The sequence below is a fragment of the Pecten maximus genome, chromosome 1 (genome assembly GCF_902652985.1).
Source record: "Pecten maximus chromosome 1, xPecMax1.1, whole genome shotgun sequence".
Taxonomy (NCBI): domain Eukaryota; kingdom Metazoa; phylum Mollusca; class Bivalvia; order Pectinida; family Pectinidae; genus Pecten; species Pecten maximus.
The window spans coordinates 45,266,174-45,286,437 of record NC_047015.1 but is presented as its reverse complement, the minus strand read 5'-3'; the positions used below and the strand labels follow the sequence as shown (position 1 = coordinate 45,286,437).

At 33.1% G+C, this 20,264-nt stretch overlaps 1 protein-coding gene across 2 annotated transcripts in view; it reads left to right on the top strand.

The window, feature by feature from the left end:
• The window catches only part of LOC117334950, a 40,812-nt gene that overhangs the window by 3,971 nt on the left and 16,577 nt on the right, over positions 1-20,264 (top strand). For both annotated transcript variants that reach the window (XM_033894826.1, XM_033894818.1), the window contains exons 7-13: positions 2,803-2,970; positions 3,292-3,362; positions 3,538-3,670; positions 4,252-4,304; positions 12,495-12,662; positions 14,636-14,868; positions 19,343-19,386. In XM_033894826.1, the coding sequence (XP_033750717.1) occupies positions 2,803-2,970; positions 3,292-3,362; positions 3,538-3,670; positions 4,252-4,304; positions 12,495-12,662; positions 14,636-14,868; positions 19,343-19,386 (870 nt within the window). The remainder of the gene's footprint in view (positions 1-2,802; positions 2,971-3,291; positions 3,363-3,537; positions 3,671-4,251; positions 4,305-12,494; positions 12,663-14,635; positions 14,869-19,342; positions 19,387-20,264) is intronic.

Below are 20,264 nucleotides of genomic sequence, written 5' to 3'. Positions count from 1 at the left end.
TCTCATTTATTAGGTTTGGGGTTTGTAGTGTATCTATTAAACGGCAATCTATTGTCAATTTATTTACATAATTTTAATGGTATATAGGCCTGTACTTAGAAAGTTTCCATTAAACTAATATTTATTCTTTGCTAGTGAGTAATGTGATATGCTTTTGGCATATACGTGTATATCTATACATCTTCTATTCTATTGACTGAAGTTCAACATTAAAAATCTAGATCTATGTTTTCTCCTATACTCAGTAATGGTTTCTCCTATACTCAGTAGTTATGGTAGAGATGATAATCTCACCTTATTGCATGGATTTGATATAGTGAATGAAGTTTTAATTACGGTGTGGTTTGAAGCATGGAGAAGAAATATTGCACGGAGTGCTTTTGTTTTTAAAATTTTTAACAACTTTTAATTAGGAAAATCTCTTAAATTGAAACATGGCATGTTGTAGTTTTTGTTTTACATTTCTTGTATTTCCATCTGAATAATGAAAACACACCAATCAATTTATAGGGATTTTAATTGATATCAAACTAAGGTAGTGATTAATTGTAATTTAAATACAAGTACTGAAAGGATTCCCTAGATAATCTTAATTCTATGTCAAGTTAGATATCGCCAAAATTTCAATTGGAATCTTTCATAAGAAAGTATTTTCTTTATCAATTTGCCTTTTTTCAACTATGACATATTTGCCCCCGAAGAGTCGCTTTAATATATGGAAAGCCTATTTATAAAATGGCATCTGAACATTGGTTTTCAGAGTAAGATTTTACGTTAGATAAGATGTTATTGGAAATCTCACAGATACATGTATTATCTATACTGGTACATATCCTGATTCTATGTAAACAGATTGAGTGAGTGACTGGAACAATTTTTGGAACAATAACAAGTTTTGATAATTTGGTTTAATACATTTATCTATCAGCAGATGATTTTGATCTACCGTTTTATCTTTATTAATTAACCCAGAGACATTCTGAAACCTGAAAGTTAATTACCCTATATTGAGAGAAAGCTGGCCTTGAGATAGAAAAAGAGATGTTCTGTATACAGATTTCTCCTGTAACCCAATTTGGAATGGAGGTGTTTATTGTGTTATATACAGAGATATGTCATGAGAGACTCTACACAGGCTTGTCCTGTATATACAAGATGTATTTTCCTGTCTCTTTCGGAGATATCCTTAGTATAGAGGTGTCCTTTATTGAGATCTGTTCTCAAAACACAAGTGTCCATATTACAGAGGGTCTGTACAGACGTACTGTATATGTAGGTAGTTTAAATGTGTATGAACTTGTGCTACATCAGAGCGTCACAGGAAGAAGATGTTGAAGAAGTATCAGCCAGGTAGAGTATACGTGTGTAGCTTCAGGACGGTACCTAATGCATGGGGTGTTAATGTGGTTTTAGTCATCCATGATTTGTTTTGGATTGTGTTGGTCATTAATATACTAGTAATACATTTGTGGTTATAAGGAAATGATTTTATTTTATAAATTATATGCATGAAAGTAGAATTGGCTATTTCAGCTTGAAAATAGTCATGTGTGTGTGTACTAACCCGTATCAGCTGCCGATCATTGTAGTAACGTCCGATATCATACAATGTTTGTAATCCTTCGTATATTTAGTTGCTTTACATAGATTTGATTTGAAGATCAATGTACATAATTATACATGTTTGTTTACATGTTCGCTACAAATTCCTGTATGAACTCTACCTGACTGAGAGAAATTGCAATAGTAGGGATATGAACACGACTGATTTAGAGTCATTTCAGCTATACAAGGCCATCATAAGCCATTTAATTGATATCAGGCTGGTCCAGAAATTGGCATTATTTCCAGTGAACAATACAGAAACTTCTCAATACCATAGTATTAAGGATTATACAGCATATCTATATTAAGATCACTGATGAAAAAAAAGATCAAATTGAATATGAAATTGTATTCATATTCATTGACTGGTTTTTTTCATACCAATATGAATGTTAAGGAAATTTAGTTTATACACACTAAAAGCATTATATACTTTGATTGGTTGCAGTGCATGAGATATTAAGCTTTGAATACATAATTATTAACAGTTTGGTAGAAAACAATGGACCACAATACAGTGTAATATGAGTTTGGAGAACTGATAACCAGAACTTATGTACTATAAGGTGGGATACAGAAGGCCCGGAGGAGGATAGATTTATTAGTTACCCTTGTTTACAGGAGAGGACTATTACTTACTATATGTTTCCACTCTGACCTTTATTGTGATGCTTTGTCTGTGATATATACCTTTATACATATTGTAGACTGTCACTTACATGGCCAATTACCACAGGAAAGTATTGAAGTGAAACCCTTGCTTTTACCTAATTAAGTCTAGTTTGTTCAGGTTCCAATTGTATTCAAACCTACCTATCATAACTATTGTCTATATCATGAACAGCTAGTACTACTAAAGTCACTGCCAGTATCATTGGTATGGTAAACAGTGTATAGTTTAAAATGCACATGTGTATATTGTGAGAGAGAGAAAAAAAGAAAAAATTGAGAAAAAATGTTTAAACTGAATGTTCAGTTCTTAATGCTAAGGAGTTGATCTATATTATTGCTATAAAGCTTAATATCTAGTATTGTCTACATTGTGGACAGTTAGATAAATGTAGAAAATATTCAATATAGGCTTTTCTAGCATTGTCTACATAATGGGCAATTATCCCCTCCTCATCAACATAATTTGGAAGGGGTTCGTTTGACTTTGTGTGTCTGGTGCTAAAAGAAATCTGGTGGTTTGTTTAGCATTCTTGCGAGAGATTGCGGAGGAGGAGCGAGACTTAGTGATGGAGTACTGGCTGTCGGAACACCACAGATTCGAGTACGGAGAGTATGCAGATGTCATGTGTCAGTTAGACCCGCTGTCTTACCACCAGATGGGACTAGCTGTACCAGGATCCTTTCTACCTCGCCGTATGTACTAACAGTTTAACCAAACCATATCTGACATTTCAAAATGGGAAAATGAAAGTAAAATCCCCATGAAGGAAATAATCTTCTTTTAATTTTATTATATCTTATTTAAAATCATTTCTAATTGAAAAAAATGTTAATAATGATGTATAATAGTAATCAACTTTTAAATGGTAAGGTTGTGCTGAGTTTTAAATTTATCTTATTTAAAATCAAGATTTCTAATTGAAAAAAACATGTTAATAATGATGTATAATAGTAATCAACTTTTAAATGGTAAGGTTGTGCTGAGTTTAATTAGAATTTTACTTCATTTTGTAGCTGATAAAAAGTATGATGCACTTCCCTGGAGGGAGCCTAGTAAAGGTGGTACTGACATCATGGATATACATGTAAGTTGAGGGGAAAATGATGGGTAGGCTTAAGCCTTTAAAAATGTGTTTACCTCACTGATCTTCCATACATAATCTACCGCGTATTGTCCTTAAACCAGCAACTATTCTATAGCATTGGTACAATACTATATCACTATAAATCTATATCACTGCATTTATTTTTCAATTACAGAAAATGGATCTAGACAGATTAGCAAACAGACTACACCGGATGTATGATAAGGTTTACAAAGCAGCCATGTTGTCTGTTCGTCCTACCAGAAAGTCGACAGACAGACGTGAACACAGTTTACTTCAGAGCAGTAGTAAGTTTGAATTACACAGACAAACTATGACCAAAACAAAAGTGTTTGGAGATGCACATAAAACTGTTGACCTTTCTTAGTTCATAAAAATTGTATTCACTAAATATTCTATAGTATTAAATTGTGGTTCCCTAGGATCTTGGAACTAAGGGGACCGTTGGGTTAATTGATACTGTAAAATCATGTGGACTCAAATTTTGTGGTTTTTCAATCGGTGGGTACTTGAATTAGAGGATTGACTTCTCATGAAATCCGCCACTATTGAAGCATTCATGTCTAATTTCAAAAGTTTATAAATTCATTGACATATTATTTTGTTGATTATGGGTACCCAAAAAATCAATGAAAATAAAAACCCCATGAACATTTATAACAATACAATGATGCAGCTCTTGTTGTCAGTAGAATTAAATTTGTGTGTTCACTTCTAGTCAACACAATAAATTCAATAAATTTTAACAAGATTATTGCCCTTGATGCCTTACTATTATTCCAACAGTAAATACAGTATCTCTAATTATTATTAGTGGTGGTGTCTGTGCTGTGTGTATGAATACTGATAGCTGTTTGTTATATTTCAGTGGCCAGTAAAGAGACCACCTCTGTCTCAGCCTCCACAGTCCTCCCACCAAAGGTATTGTAGGAATATACAGCAGTTACTTAGACAGTTAAACTTACAATCTACCTTATACTCTAATTATAATGGTTCAGTATAACAGTATATACAATCTACATTATACTCTAATGGCTCAGTATAACAGTATACAATCTACATTATACTCTAATGGTTCAGTATAACAGTATTCAATCTACATTATACTCTAATGGTTCAGTATAACAGTATACAATCTACATTATACTCTAATGGTTCAGTATAACAGTATACAATCTACATTATACTCTAATGGTTCAGTATAACAGTATACAATCTATTATACTCTAATGGTTCAGTATAACAGTATACAATCTATTATACTCTAATGGTTCAGTATAACAGTATACAATCTACATTATACTCTAATGGTTCAGTATAACAGTATACAATCTACATTATACTCTAATGGTTCAGTATAACAGTATACAATCTACATTATACTCTAATGGTTCAGTATAACAGTATACAATCTATTATACTCTAATGGTTCAGTATAACAGTATACAATCTACATTATACTCTAATGGTTCAGTATAACAGTATACAATCTACATTATACTCTAATGGTTCAGTATAACAGTATACAATCTACATTATACTCTAATGGTTCAGTATAACAGTATACAATCTACATTATACTCTAATGGTTCAGTATAACAGTATACAATCTACATTATACTCTAATGGTTCATTATAACAGTATACAATCTATTATACTCTAATGGTTCAGTATAACAGTATACAATCTACATTATACTCTAATGGTTCAGTATAACAGTATACAATCTACATTATACTCTAATGGTTCAGTATAACAGTATACAATCTACATTATACTCTAATGGCTCAGTATAACAGTATACAATCTACATTATACTCTAATGGTTCAGTATAACCGTATATACAATCTACATTATACTCTAATGGTTCAGTATAACAGTATACAATCTACATTATACTCTAATGGTTCAGTATAACATTATATACAATCTACATTATACTCTAATGTCTCAGTATAACAGTGTACAATCTACATTATACTCTAATGGTTCAGTATAACAATATACAATCTACATTATACTCTAATGGTTCAGTATAACAGTATACAATCTATTATACTCTAATGGTTCAGTATAACAGTATACAGTCTACATTATACTCTAATGGTTCAGTATAACAGTATACAATCTACATTATACTCTAATGGTTCAGTATAACAGTATACAATCTACATTATACTCTAATGGTTCAGTATAACAGTATACAATCTACATTATACTCTAATGGTTCAGTATAACAGTATACAATCTACATTATACTCTAATGGTTCAGTATAACAGTATACAATCTATTATACTCTAATGGTTCAGTATAACAGTATACAATCTACATTATACTCTAATGGTTCAGTATAACAGTATACAATCTACATTATACTCTAATGGTTCAGTATAACAGTATACAATCTACATTATACTCTAATGGTTCATTATAACAGTATACAATCTACATTATACTCTAATGGTTCATTATAACAGTATACAATCTATTATACTCTAATGGTTCAGTATAACAGTATACAATCTACATTATACTCTAATGGTTCAGTATAACAGTATACAATCTACATTATACTCTAATGGTTCAGTATAACAATATACAATCTACATTATACTCTAATGGTTCAGTATAACAGTATACAATCTACATTATACTCTAATGGTTCAGTATAACAGTATACAATCTATTATACTCTAATGGTTCAGTATAACAGTATACAATCTACATTATACTCTAATGGTTCAGTATAACAGTATACAATCTACATTATACTCTAATGGTTCAGTATAACAGTATACAATCTATTATACTCTAATGGTTCATTATAACAGTATACAATCTATTATACTCTAATGGTTCAGTATAACAGTATACAATCTACATTATACTCTAATGGTTCAGTATAACAGTATACAATCTACATTATACTCTAATGGTTCAGTATAACAGTATACAATCTACCTTATACTCTAATGGTTCAGTATAACATTATATACAACCTACATTATACTCTAATGGTTCAGTATAACAGTATACAATCTATTATACTCTAATGGTTCAGCATAACAGTGTACAATCTACATTATACTCTAATGGTTCAGTATAACAGTATACAATCTACATTATACTCTAATGGTTCAGTATAACAGTATACAATCTACATTATACTCTAATGGTTCAGTATAACATTATATACAACCTACATTATACTCTAATGGTTCAGTATAACAGTATACAATCTATTATACTCTAATGGTTCAGTATAACAGTATACAAACTACAATGTATTATACTCTAATGGTTCAGTATAACAGTGTACAATCTACATTATACTCTAATGGTTCAGTATAACAGTATACAATCTATGATACTCTAATGGCTCAGTATAACAGTATACAATCTACATTATACTCTAATGGTTCAGTATAACAGTGTACAATCTACATTATACTCTAATGGTTCAGTATAACAGTTTACAATCTATTATACTCTAACGGCTCAGTATAACAGTACACAATCTACATTATACTCTAATGGTTCAGTATAACAGTATACAATCTACATTATACTCTAATGGTTCAGTATAACAGTATACAATCTACATTATACTCTAATTGTTCAGTATAACAGTATACAATCTACATTATACTCTAATGGCTCAGTATAACAGTATACAATCTACATTATACTCTAATGGCTCAGTATAACAGTATACAATCTATTATACTCTAATGGTTCAGTATAACAGTACACAATCTACATTATACTCTAATGGTTCAGTATAACAGTATACAATCTACATTATACTCTAATGGTTCAGTATAACAGTACACAATCTACATTATACTCTAATGGTTCAGTATAACAGTACACAATCTACATTATACTCTAATGGTTCAGTATAACAGTATACAATCTACATTATACTCTAATGGTTCAGTATAACAGTATACAATCTACATTATACTCTAATGGCTCAGTATAACAGTATACAATCTACATTATACTCTAATGGCTCAGTATAATAGTACACAATCTACATTATACTCTAATGGTTCAGTATAACAGTATACAATCTACATTATACTCTAATGGCTCAGTATAACAGTATACAATCTACATTATACTCTAATGGCTCAGTATAATAGTACACAATCTACATTATACTCTAATGGTTCAGTATAACAGTATACAATCTACATTATACTCTAATGGCTCAGTATAACAGTATACAATCTACATTATACTCTAATGGCTCAGTATAACAGTATACAATCTATTATACTCTAATGGCTCAGTATAACAGTATACAATCTATTATACTCTAATGGTTCAGTATAACAGTGTACAATCTACATTATACTCTAATGGTTCAGTATAACAGTATACAATCTATGATACTCTAATGGCTCAGTATAACAGTATACAATCTACATTATACTCTAATGGTTCAGTATAACAGTGTACAATCTACATTATACTCTAATGGTTCAGTATAACAGTTTACAATCTATTATACTCTAACGGCTCAGTATAACAGTACACAATCTACATTATACTCTAATGGTTCAGTATAACAGTATACAATCTACATTATACTCTAATGGTTCAGTATAACAGTATACAATCTACATTATACTCTAATGGTTCAGTATAACAGTATACAATCTACATTATACTCTAATGGCTCAGTATAACAGTATACAATCTACATTATACTCTAATGGCTCAGTATAACAGTATACAATCTATTATACTCTAATGGTTCAGTATAACAGTACACAATCTACATTATACTCTAATGGTTCAGTATAACAGTATACAATCTACATTATACTCTAATGGTTCAGTATAACAGTACACAATCTACATTATACTCTAATGGTTCAGTATAACAGTACACAATCTACATTATACTCTAATGGTTCAGTATAACAGTATACAATCTACATTATACTCTAATGGTTCAGTATAACAGTATACAATCTACATTATACTCTAATGGCTCAGTATAATAGTACACAATCTACATTATACTCTAATGGTTCAGTATAACAGTATACAATCTACATTATACTCTAATGGCTCAGTATAACAGTATACAATCTACATTATACTCTAATGGCTCAGTATAACAGTATACAATCTATTATACTCTAATGGCTCAGTATAACAGTATACAATCTACATTATACTCTAATGGTTCAGTATAACAGTATACAATCTACATTATACTCTAATGGTTCAGCATAACAGTGTACAATCTACATTATACTCTAATTATAATGGTTCAGTATAACAGTATACAATCTACATTATACTCTAATGGTTCAGTATAACAGTATACAATCTACATTATACTCTAATGGTTCAGTATAACAGTATACAATCTATTATACTCTAATGGTTCAGTATAACAGTATACAATCTATTATACTCTAATGGTTCAGTATAACAGTATACAATCTATTATACTCTAATGGCTCAGTATAACAGTATACAACCTACATTATACTCTAATGGTTCAGTATAACAGTATACAATCTACATTATACTCTAATGGCTCAGTATAACAGTATACAATCTACATTATACTCTAATGGTTCAGTATAACAGTATACAATCTACATTATACTCTAATGGTTCAGTATAACAGTATACAATCTACATTATACTCTAATGGTTCAGTATAACAGTATACAATCTACATTATACTCTAATGGTTCAGTATAACATTATATACAACCTACATTATACTCTAATGGTTCAGTATAACAGTATACAATCTATTATACTCTAATGGTTCAGCATAACAGTGTACAATCTACATTATACTCTAATGGTTCAGTATAACAGTATACAATCTACATTATACTCTAATGGTTCAGTATAACAGTATACAATCTACATTATACTCTAATGGTTCAGTATAACATTATATACAACCTACATTATACTCTAATGGTTCAGTATAACAGTATACAATCTATTATACTCTAATGGTTCAGTATAACAGTATACAAACTATTATACTCTAATGGTTCAGTATAACAGTGTACAATCTACATTATACTCTAATGGTTCAGTATAACAGTATACAATCTATGATACTCTAATGGCTCAGTATAACAGTATACAATCTACATTATACTCTAATGGTTCAGTATAACAGTGTACAATCTACATTATACTCTAATGGTTCAGTATAACAGTTTACAATCTATTATACTCTAACGGCTCAGTATAACAGTACACAATCTACATTATACTCTAATGGTTCAGTATAACAGTATACAATCTACATTATACTCTAATGGTTCAGTATAACAGTATACAATCTACATTATACTCTAATTGTTCAGTATAACAGTATACAATCTACATTATACTCTAATGGCTCAGTATAACAGTATACAATCTACATTATACTCTAATGGCTCAGTATAACAGTATACAATCTATTATACTCTAATGGTTCAGTATAACAGTACACAATCTACATTATACTCTAATGGTTCAGTATAACAGTACACAATCTACATTATACTCTAATGGTTCAGTATAACAGTACACAATCTACATTATACTCTAATGGTTCAGTATAACAGTACACAATCTACATTATACTCTAATGGTTCAGTATAACAGTATACAATCTACATTATACTCTAATGGCTCAGTATAACAGTATACAATCTACATTATACTCTAATGGCTCAGTATAATAGTACACAATCTACATTATACTCTAATGGTTCAGTATAACAGTATACAATCTACATTATACTCTAATGGCTCAGTATAACAGTATACAATCTACATTATACTCTAATGGTTCAGTATAACAGTATACAATCTACATTATACTCTAATGGTTCAGTATAACAGTACACAATCTACATTATACTCTAATGGCTCAGTATAACAGTATACAATCTACATTATACTCTAATGGTTCAGTATAACAGTATACAATCTACATTATACTCTAATGGTTCAGCATAACAGTGTACAATCTACATTATACTCTAATTATAATGGTTCAGTATAACAGTATACAATCTACATTATACTCTAATGGTTCAGTATAACAGTATACAATCTACATTATACTCTAATGGTTCAGTATAACAGTATACAATCTATTATACTCTAATGGTTCAGTATAACAGTATACAATCTATTATACTCTAATGGTTCAGTATAACAGTATACAATCTATTATACTCTAATGGTTCAGTATAACAGTATACAATCTATTATACTCTAATGGCTCAGTATAACAGTATACAACCTACATTATACTCTAATGGTTCAGTATAACAGTATACAATCTACATTATACTCTAATGGCTCAGTATAACAGTATACAATCTACATATACTCTAATGGTTCAGTATAACAGTATACAATCTACATTATACTCTAATGGTTCAGTATAACAGTATACAATCTACATTATACTCTAATGGTTCAGTATAACAGTATACAATCTACATTATACTCTAATGGTTCAGTATAACAGTATACAATCTACATTATACTCTAATGGTTCAGTATAACAGTATACAATCTATTATACTCTAATGGTTCATTATAACAGTATACAATCTATTATACTCTAATGGTTCAGTATAACAGTATACAATCTACATTATACTCTAATGGTTCAGTATAACAGTATACAACCTACATTATAATCTAATGGTTCAGTATAACAGTATACAATCTATTATACTCTAATGGTTCAGTATAACAGTATACAATCTACATTATACTCTAATGGTTCATTATAACAGTATGCAACCTACATTATAATCTAATGGTTCAGTATAACAGTATACAATCTATTATACTTTAATGGTTCAGTATAACAGTATACAATCTACATTATACTCTAATGGTTCAGTATAACAGTATACAATCTACATTATACTTTAATGGTTCAGTATAACAGTATACAATCTATTATACTTTAATGGTTCAGTATAACAGTATACAACCTACATTATAATCTAATGGTTCAGTATAACTGTATACAATCTATTATACTCTAATGGTTCAGTATAACAGTATACAATCTACATTATACTCTAATGGTTCATTATAACAGTATACAATCTATTATACTCTAATGGTTCAGTATAACAGTATACAATCTACATTATACTCTAATGGTTCAGTATAACAGTAAACAATCTATTATACTCTAATGGTTCAGTATAACAGTATACAATCTATTATACTCTAATGGTTCAGTATAACAGTGTACAATTTACATTATACTCTAATGACTCAGTATAACAGTATACAATCTACATTATACTCTAATGGTTCAGTATAACAGTATACAATCTATTATACTCTAATGGTTCATTATAACAGTATACAATCTATTATACTCTAATGGTTCAGTATAACAGTATACAATCTACATTATACTCTAATGGTTCAGTATAACAGTATACAATCTATTATACTCTAATGGTTCAGTATAACAGTTTACAATCTATTATACTCTAATGGTTCAGTATAACTCCCACATTTAATAAGTGTAAAAAAAAATTAAAAAATCAAAATTTACATTTGATATAAAGTTTATTTTATTCATATAGATAACAAACACATGCATTTTTTATATAGGCTTTATATAGGAAAGTTATTATTCTATATCAGCATTTCACTGTTGTTCATCAGATATCTGTAAATGTTAAGTTACAGAATGATGTGTTTTTAATGTGAGCAGATAAACAAAAAACATTTAAGAAGCTTACCATATTTACTATAAAAGCCCCAACTGGTTTAATAACTTACTATCTGAACATTGTTTTTGATGTTACCATATAATTTATGCATTTGGCTGTACACAGTCAACTCTGTATCTTGAGTTCTCGATGAAGAAATAACTTTTAACTTCATACAAATCTTAATAACCATGAATACTAGTTCAATAACCAGTTTTTATTTGACCATTATTCTTGGAGACTATTTTGTAACACCTGTACCTGTAGTTATCTGTTTAATGCTGACAGACCAGTGTACCCATCGGTAACTCTACAAACAACTGTGTGTGTAAAGCATGTGCATGACTAAATTAATTCATTGCAGTCATTAGTGGAATCACAGGAACTATCTCGGTCTCACACATTAGACTCCATAGAGACCCCTGTCCTACCCAAACTGGAGAACAGACGACTCGGCACATCCAAATCAGGACGTCTTGTGTATTATCCTAAACCAATTCCTCCCCCAGAGTTACTCCCCCTTACAAGAACGGTAAGGATGAGTATCAGTATTAATTGCAGGCATTCTACATTCTGTTTTCTGTAAAAATGATATCATTTTGACTATCTGTATGTAAGTAGACAATAGAATATATTCTGTCAAGCCACAGGACAAGTTATCAAAAGAAAAAAGTCAATCTAATTAATGCAAAGTTAATGGATCGAGAGTGAGGCAGCCAACTATACATGTTATACAGACTGAGTGTTAGGGCAGTCAGCTTGTCCAGACTGAGTGTTAGGACAGTCAGCTTGTCCAGACTGGGTATTTGGAGAGCTAGCTTGTCCAGACTGTGTATTAGGACGGTCAGCTTGTCCAGACTGGGTATTGGGACAGTCAGCTTGTACAGACTGGGTATTGGGACAGTCAGCTTGTCCAGACTGGGTATTAGGACAGTCAGCTTGTACAGACGGGGTATTGGGACAGTTAGCTTGTCCAGACTGGGTATTAGGACAGTCAGCTTGTCCAGACTGGGTATTGGGACAGTCAGCTTGTCCAGATTGGGTATTTGGACAGTCAGCTTGTCCAGACTGGGTATTGGGACAGTCAGCTTGTCCAGACTGGGTATTGGGACAGTCAGCTTGTCCAGACTGGGTATTGGGACAGTCAGCTTGTCCAGACTGTGTATTAGGACAGTCAGCTTGTCCAGACTGGGTATTGGGACAGTCAGCTTGTCCAGACTGGGTATTAGGACAGTCAGCTTGTCCAGACTGGGTATTAGGACAGTCAGCTTGTCCAGACTGGGTATTTGGACAGTTAGCTTGTCCAGACTGTGTATTAGGACAGTCAGCTTGTCCAGACTGGGTATTGGGACAGTCAGCTTGGCCAGACTGAGTGTTAGGACAGTCAGCTTGTCCAGACTGGGTATTTGGACAGTTAGCTTGTTCAGACTGGGTATTGGGACAGTCAGCTTGTTCAGACTGGTTATTGGGACAATCAGCTTGTCCAGACTGGGTATTTGGACAGTCAGCTTGTCCAGACTGTGTATATGGACAGTCAGCTTGTCCAGACTGGGTATGGGGACAGTCAGCTTGTCCAGACTGAGTGTTAGGACAGTCAGCTTGTCAAGACTGGTTATTGGGACAATCAGCTTGTCCAGACTGGGTATTTGGACAGTCAGCTTGTCAAGACTGGTTATTGGGACAATCAGCTTGTCCAGACTGGGTATTTGGACAGTCAGCTTGTCCAGACTGGGTATATGGACAGTCAGCTTGGCCAGACTGGGTATATGGACAGTCAGCTTGTCCAGACTGGGTATTGGGACAATCAGCTTGTCCAGACTGGGTATTTGGACCGTCAGCTTGTCCAGACTGGGTATTGGGACATTCAGCTTGTCAAGGCCTGGTATTGGGACAGTCAGCTTGTCCAGACTAGTTCCTGAAAATAGATTGTATATGAGATGCAAACTGTTGTTCCTCTGTATGCGACGGTGAAACAACAACACCTTTATAACATTACTTACATAAATTAATCAACATAATCTGACCCAATGCTAGAAATATAATGTACGTTACAGTCTCAAATAAGGTGTTTACTCCATATGGAAATAGATGAACATGCTTAGTTCAGGATGCTGACAGACATTGGCAGTCTTGAGTTCATAATGTCTTCTTTGGTTACTTTAGTGCAGAGGGTAGAAATCTATGGACAACCAGAACTATGATGTGCGACCTTTATAAGATAAATAAATAAATATGAATAAATAAATATGAATAAATAAATTAATAAATAGAAAGAATATAGTAAGAATCACATGTCTGTATTAAAACTGCTATAGCAATCTATTCATTGTATACATTGCACTGTGAATTGTTAGCTCAAATTTTACATTAAAACAGCTTGACAGATTTAAAGGAATATATTTGGGGAAAAAAAGACAGTCATGGTTGTATATAACCCTTGTCTTTGTATTACTATTTATATGACATTGTGCATCTGTTTTTATATCTTCCTTCTCTCCTACCTAGACGGCGGGTAAGGCATACCCACGAATGGCTGATGAATTTGCCAACTCAGACCCTACAGTAAGAAATCCTGCTATTCGTATTGTTAACCAAAGAAACCTAGCAAAGGAGACAAAGTTGACTTTATATAGGGAGCGAACCAGAGCCAGTCAGAAAGGGCCGAACAGCACGGAAAGGAAGTTCAGACTTATGTTGGAACAAGAGAAGAGTGTAGTCAGCAGTCGAAAGTCCACAGCGTAAGTACATATGTCAACAGTCCAAAGTCTATAGTGTAAGTACATATGTCAACAGTCCAAAGTCTACAGCGTAAGTACATATGTCAACAGTCCAAAGTCCACAGTGTAAGTACATATGTCAACAGTCCAAAGTCCACAGTGTAAGTACATATGTCAACAGTCCAAAGTCTATAGTGTCAGTACATATGTCAACAGTCCAAAGTCCACAGTGTAAGTACATATGTCAACAGCCAAAGACTATAGTGTCAGTACATATGTCAACAGTCCAAAGTCTACAGTGTAAGTACGTATGTCAACAGTCCACAGTCTACAGTATAAGTACATATGTCAACAGTCCAAAGTTCACAGCGTAAGTACATATGTCAACAGTCCAAAGTCCACAGTGTGAGTACATATGTCAACAGCCAAAGTCTACAGCGTAAGTACATATGTCAACAGTCCAAAGTCTACAGTGTAAGTACATATGTCAACAGTCCAAAGTCTACAGTGTAAGTACATATGTCAACAGTCCAAAGTCCACAGTGTAAGTCCATATGTCAACAGTCCAAAGTCCACAGCGTAAGTACATATGTCAACAGTCCAAAGTCCACAGCGTAAGTCCATATGTCAGCAGTCCAAAGTATACAGTGTAAGTACATATGTCAACAGTCCAAAGTCTACAGCGTAAGTACATATGTCAACAGTCCAAAGTCTACAGTGTAAGTACATATGTCAACAGCCAAAGTCCACAGCGTAAGTACATATGTCAACAGTCCAAAGTCTACAGTGTAAGTACATATGTCAACAGTCCAAAGTGTACAGCATAAGTACATTGTACATATGTCAACAGTCCAAAGTCTACAGCTTAAGTACATATGTCAACAGTCGAAAGTCCACAGCGTAAGTACATATGTCAACAGTCCAAAGTCTACAGCGTAAGTCCATATGTCAACAGTCCAAAGTCCACAGCGTAAGTCCATATGTCAGCAGTCCAAAGTATACAGTGTAAGTACATATGTCAACAGTCCAAAGTCCACAGCGTAAGTACATATGTCAACAGCCAAAGTCCACAGCGTAAGTACATATGTCAACAGTCCAAAGTCCACAGTATAAGTACATATGTCAACAGTCCAAAGTCCACAGTGTAAGTACATATGTCAACAGTCCAAAGTCCACAGCGTAAGTCCATATGTCAGCAGTCCAAAGTCCACAGTGTAAGTACATATGTCAACAGTCCAAAGTCTACAGTGTAAGTACATATGTCAATAGTCCAAAATCTACACTGAAAGTACATATGTCAACAGTCGAGAGTCTACAGTGTAAGTACATATGTCAACAGTCCAAAGTCCACAGTGTAAGTACATATGTCAACAGTCCAAAGTCTACAGTGTAAGTCCATATGTCAACAGTCGAGAGTCTACAGTGTAAGTACATATGTCAACAGTCCAAAGTCTACAGTGTAAGTACATATGTCAACAGTCCAAAGTCTACATTGTAAATACATATGTCAACAGTCCAAAGTCCACAGCGTAAGTACATATGTCAACAGCCAAAGTCCACAGTGTAAGTACACATGTCAACAGTCCAAAGTCTACAGTGTAAGTACACATGTCAACAGTCCAAAGTCTACAGTGTAAGAACATATGTCAACAGTCCAAAGTCTACAGTGTAAGTACATATGTCAACAGTCGAGAGTCTACAGTGTAAGTACATATGTCAACAGTCGAGAGTCTACAGTGTAAGTACATATGTCAACAGTCCAAAGTCTACATTGTAAATACATATGTCAACAGTCCAAAGTCCACAGTGTAAGTACATATGTCAACAGTTCAAAGTCTACAGTGTAAGTACATATGTCAACAGTCGAAAGTCCACAGCGTAAGTACATATGTCAACAGTTCAAAGTCTACAGTGTAAGTACACATGTCAACAGTCCAAAGTCTACAGTGTAAGTTTATATGTCAACAGTCCAAAGTCCACAGCGTAAGTACATATGTCAACAGCCAAAGTCCACAGTGTAAGTACACATGTCAACAGTCCAAAGTCTACAGTGTAAGTACACATGTCAACAGTCCAAAGTCTACAGTGTAAGTACACATGTCAACAGTCCAAAGTCTACAGTGTAAGAACATATGTCAACAGTCCAAAGTCTACAGTGTAAGTACATATGTCAACAGTCCAAAGTATACAGTGTAAGTACATATGTCAACAGCCAAAGTCCACAGTGTAAGTACATATGTCAACAGGCCAAAGTGTACAGTGTAAGTACATATGTCAACAGCCAAAGTCCACAGTGTAAGTACATATGTCAACAGTCCAGAGTCTACAGTGTAATTACATATGTCAACAGTCCAGAGTCTACAGTGTAAGTACATATGTCAACAGTCCAAAGTCCACAGTGTTAGTACATATGTCAACAGTCCAAAGTCCACAGTGTTAGTACATATGTCAACAGTCAAAGTCTACAGTGTAAGTACATATGTTAACAGTCCAAAGTCTACAGTGTAAGTACATATGTCAACAGTCCAAAGTCCACAGTGTTAGTACATATGTCAACAGTCCAAAGTCCACAGTGTTAGTACATATGTCAACAGTCAAAGTCTACAGTGTAAGTACATATGTTAACAGTCCAAAGTCTACAGTGTAAGTACATATGTCAACAGTCCAAAGTCCACAGTGTTAGTACATATGTCAACAGTCCAAAGTCCACAGTGTTAGTACATATGTCAACAGTCCAAAGTCCACAGTGTTAGTACATATGTCAACAGTCAAAGTCTACAGCGTAAGTACATATGTCAACAGTCGAAAGTCCACAGTATAAGTACATATGTCAACAGTCCAAAGTCCACAGCGTAAGTACATATGTCAACAGTCCAAAATCTACAGTGTAAGTACATATGTCAACAGTCCAAAGTCTACAGTATAAGTACATATGTCAACAGTCCAAAGTCTATGGTGTAAGTACATATGTCAACAGTCCAAAGTTCACAGCGTAAGTACATATGTCATCAGTCAAAAGTCCACAGTGTAAGTACATATGTCAACAGTCAAAAGTCTACAGTGTAAGTACATATGTTAACAGTCCAAAGTCTACAGCGTAAGTACATATGTCAACAGTCGAAAGTCCACAGTATAAGTACATATGTCAACAGTCCAAAGTCCACAGCGTAAGTACATATGTCAACAGTCCAAAATCTACAGTGTAAGTATATATGTCAACAGTCCAAAGTCTACAGTATAAGTACATATGTCAACAGTCCAAAGTCTATGGTGTAAGTACATATGTCAACAGTCCAAAGTTCACAGCGTAAGTACATATGTCATCAGTCAAAAGTCCACAGTGTAAGTACATATGTCAACAGTCAAAAGTCCACAGTATAAGTACATATGTCAACAGTCCAAAGTCTACAGCGTAAGTACATATGTCAACAGTGGAAAGTCTACAGCGTAAGTACATATGTCAACAGCCAAAGTCCACAGCGTAAGTACATATGTCAACAGTCCAAAGTCTACAGCGTAAGTCCATATGTCAACAGTCCAAAGTCCACAGTGTAAGTACATATGTCAACAGTCCAAAGTCTACAGCGTAAGTACATATGTCAACAGTCCAAAGTCTACAGCGTAAGTACATATGTCAACAGTCCAAAGTCTACAGTGTAAGTACATATGTCAACAGTCCAAAGTCTACAGTGTAAGTACATATGTCAACAGTCCAAAGTCTACAGTGTAAGTACATATGTCAACAGTCCAAAGTCTACAGCGTAAGTACATATGTCAACAGTCCAAAGTCTATAGTGTCAGTACATATGTCAACAGTCCAAAGTCTACAGTGTAAGTACATATGTCAACAGTCCAGAGTCTACAGTGTAAGTACATATGTCAACAGTCCAAAGTCTACAGTGTAAGTACATATGTCAACAGTCCAAAGTCTACAGTGTAATTACATATGTCAACAGTCCAAAGTCCACAGCGTAAGTACATATGTCAACAGTCCAAAGTCTACAGTGTAAGTACATATGTCAACAGTCCAAAGTCTATAGTGTAAGTACATATGTCAACAGTCCAAAGTCCACAGCGTAAGTACATATGTCAACAGTCCACAGTCCACAGCGTAAGTACATATGTCAACAGTCCAAAGTCCACAGCGTAAGTACATATGTCAACAGTCCAAAGTCTACAGTGTAAGTACATATGTCAACAGTCCAAAGTCCACAGCGTAAGTACATATGTCAACAGTTCCAAAGTCTACAGTGTAAGTACATATGTCAACAGTCCAGAGTCTACAGTGTAATTACATATGTTAATAGTCCAGAGTCTACACCAAAGTACGTGATTTATGTATAATCAATGTCACTGTGTACCAGTGAGTTCAAATTTTACCAAATAACATGATATTTTTATTTTAAAACCAAATAATAGTTGTATGTGGATTATAAAAATCTACTCAGATGATTCTAATCATTGTAATTGATATTGATCTCTGTTATATTTCCAGGACCAAACCAACATTTTCACGAGCTGTAACTAAAACCTCAGGAGGTAAGTCAGGATGTTACACATGTCTATATACTGCATGACTTCAATACATGTTGTTATATTACCATCCTACCACGTACACTATATGTCATACACTGTTATACACTATGCCATACACTAATGCATACTGTAATATTATACAATGTATTGTGTGATACACTATAATAAACTGTAAACTATATACTGTGTTATACTATGCTTTACCCTGTAATACAGATTGATATATACACTGTTTGAGATACACTACCAGTACTATACACTGTGATTACAATTATACAATATATTGTGTAATACATTGATTATACAATGTAATTGTTATACAATGTATTCTGTGAGATACTATAATTATGCCATGTGATAAACTATTCAAAACTGTATTACATTATTGATATTATTTGATACACTGCTTAACTCTGTTATACAATGTAACACAATATACACTATATTATTTGATAACATTATGTACTAGAATATAACTGTACACTGTAATAATATTAGTTAAATACACCCTATAATTTATCCAAGTTTTAACTCAATTTAAATTCATCTAGGCCATATTACTGTTATCAAACCTGTTATTCTTTATTCAGCTTATTCTAAATATTGAAATAAAATTGTCACCTATATATACTTGATTGGGCCCAAATGTTGATATTATACCTGTTAACAGATATATACATTGGCTCAAGTCTGATACCAAATCAGTCACACTTATATTAATGTTGGTCCAATATTGTTACCTAAAACTGATGTAGAACGATACATTGTACTTTGAACTAGTGCTACATTGTATTGAATATTAATTGTTATTATTTCACTGGAAACTCTCTTGTAATGAGGATACTTGAATTATGTGTAGTCATGGTGTGAACACTGATAGT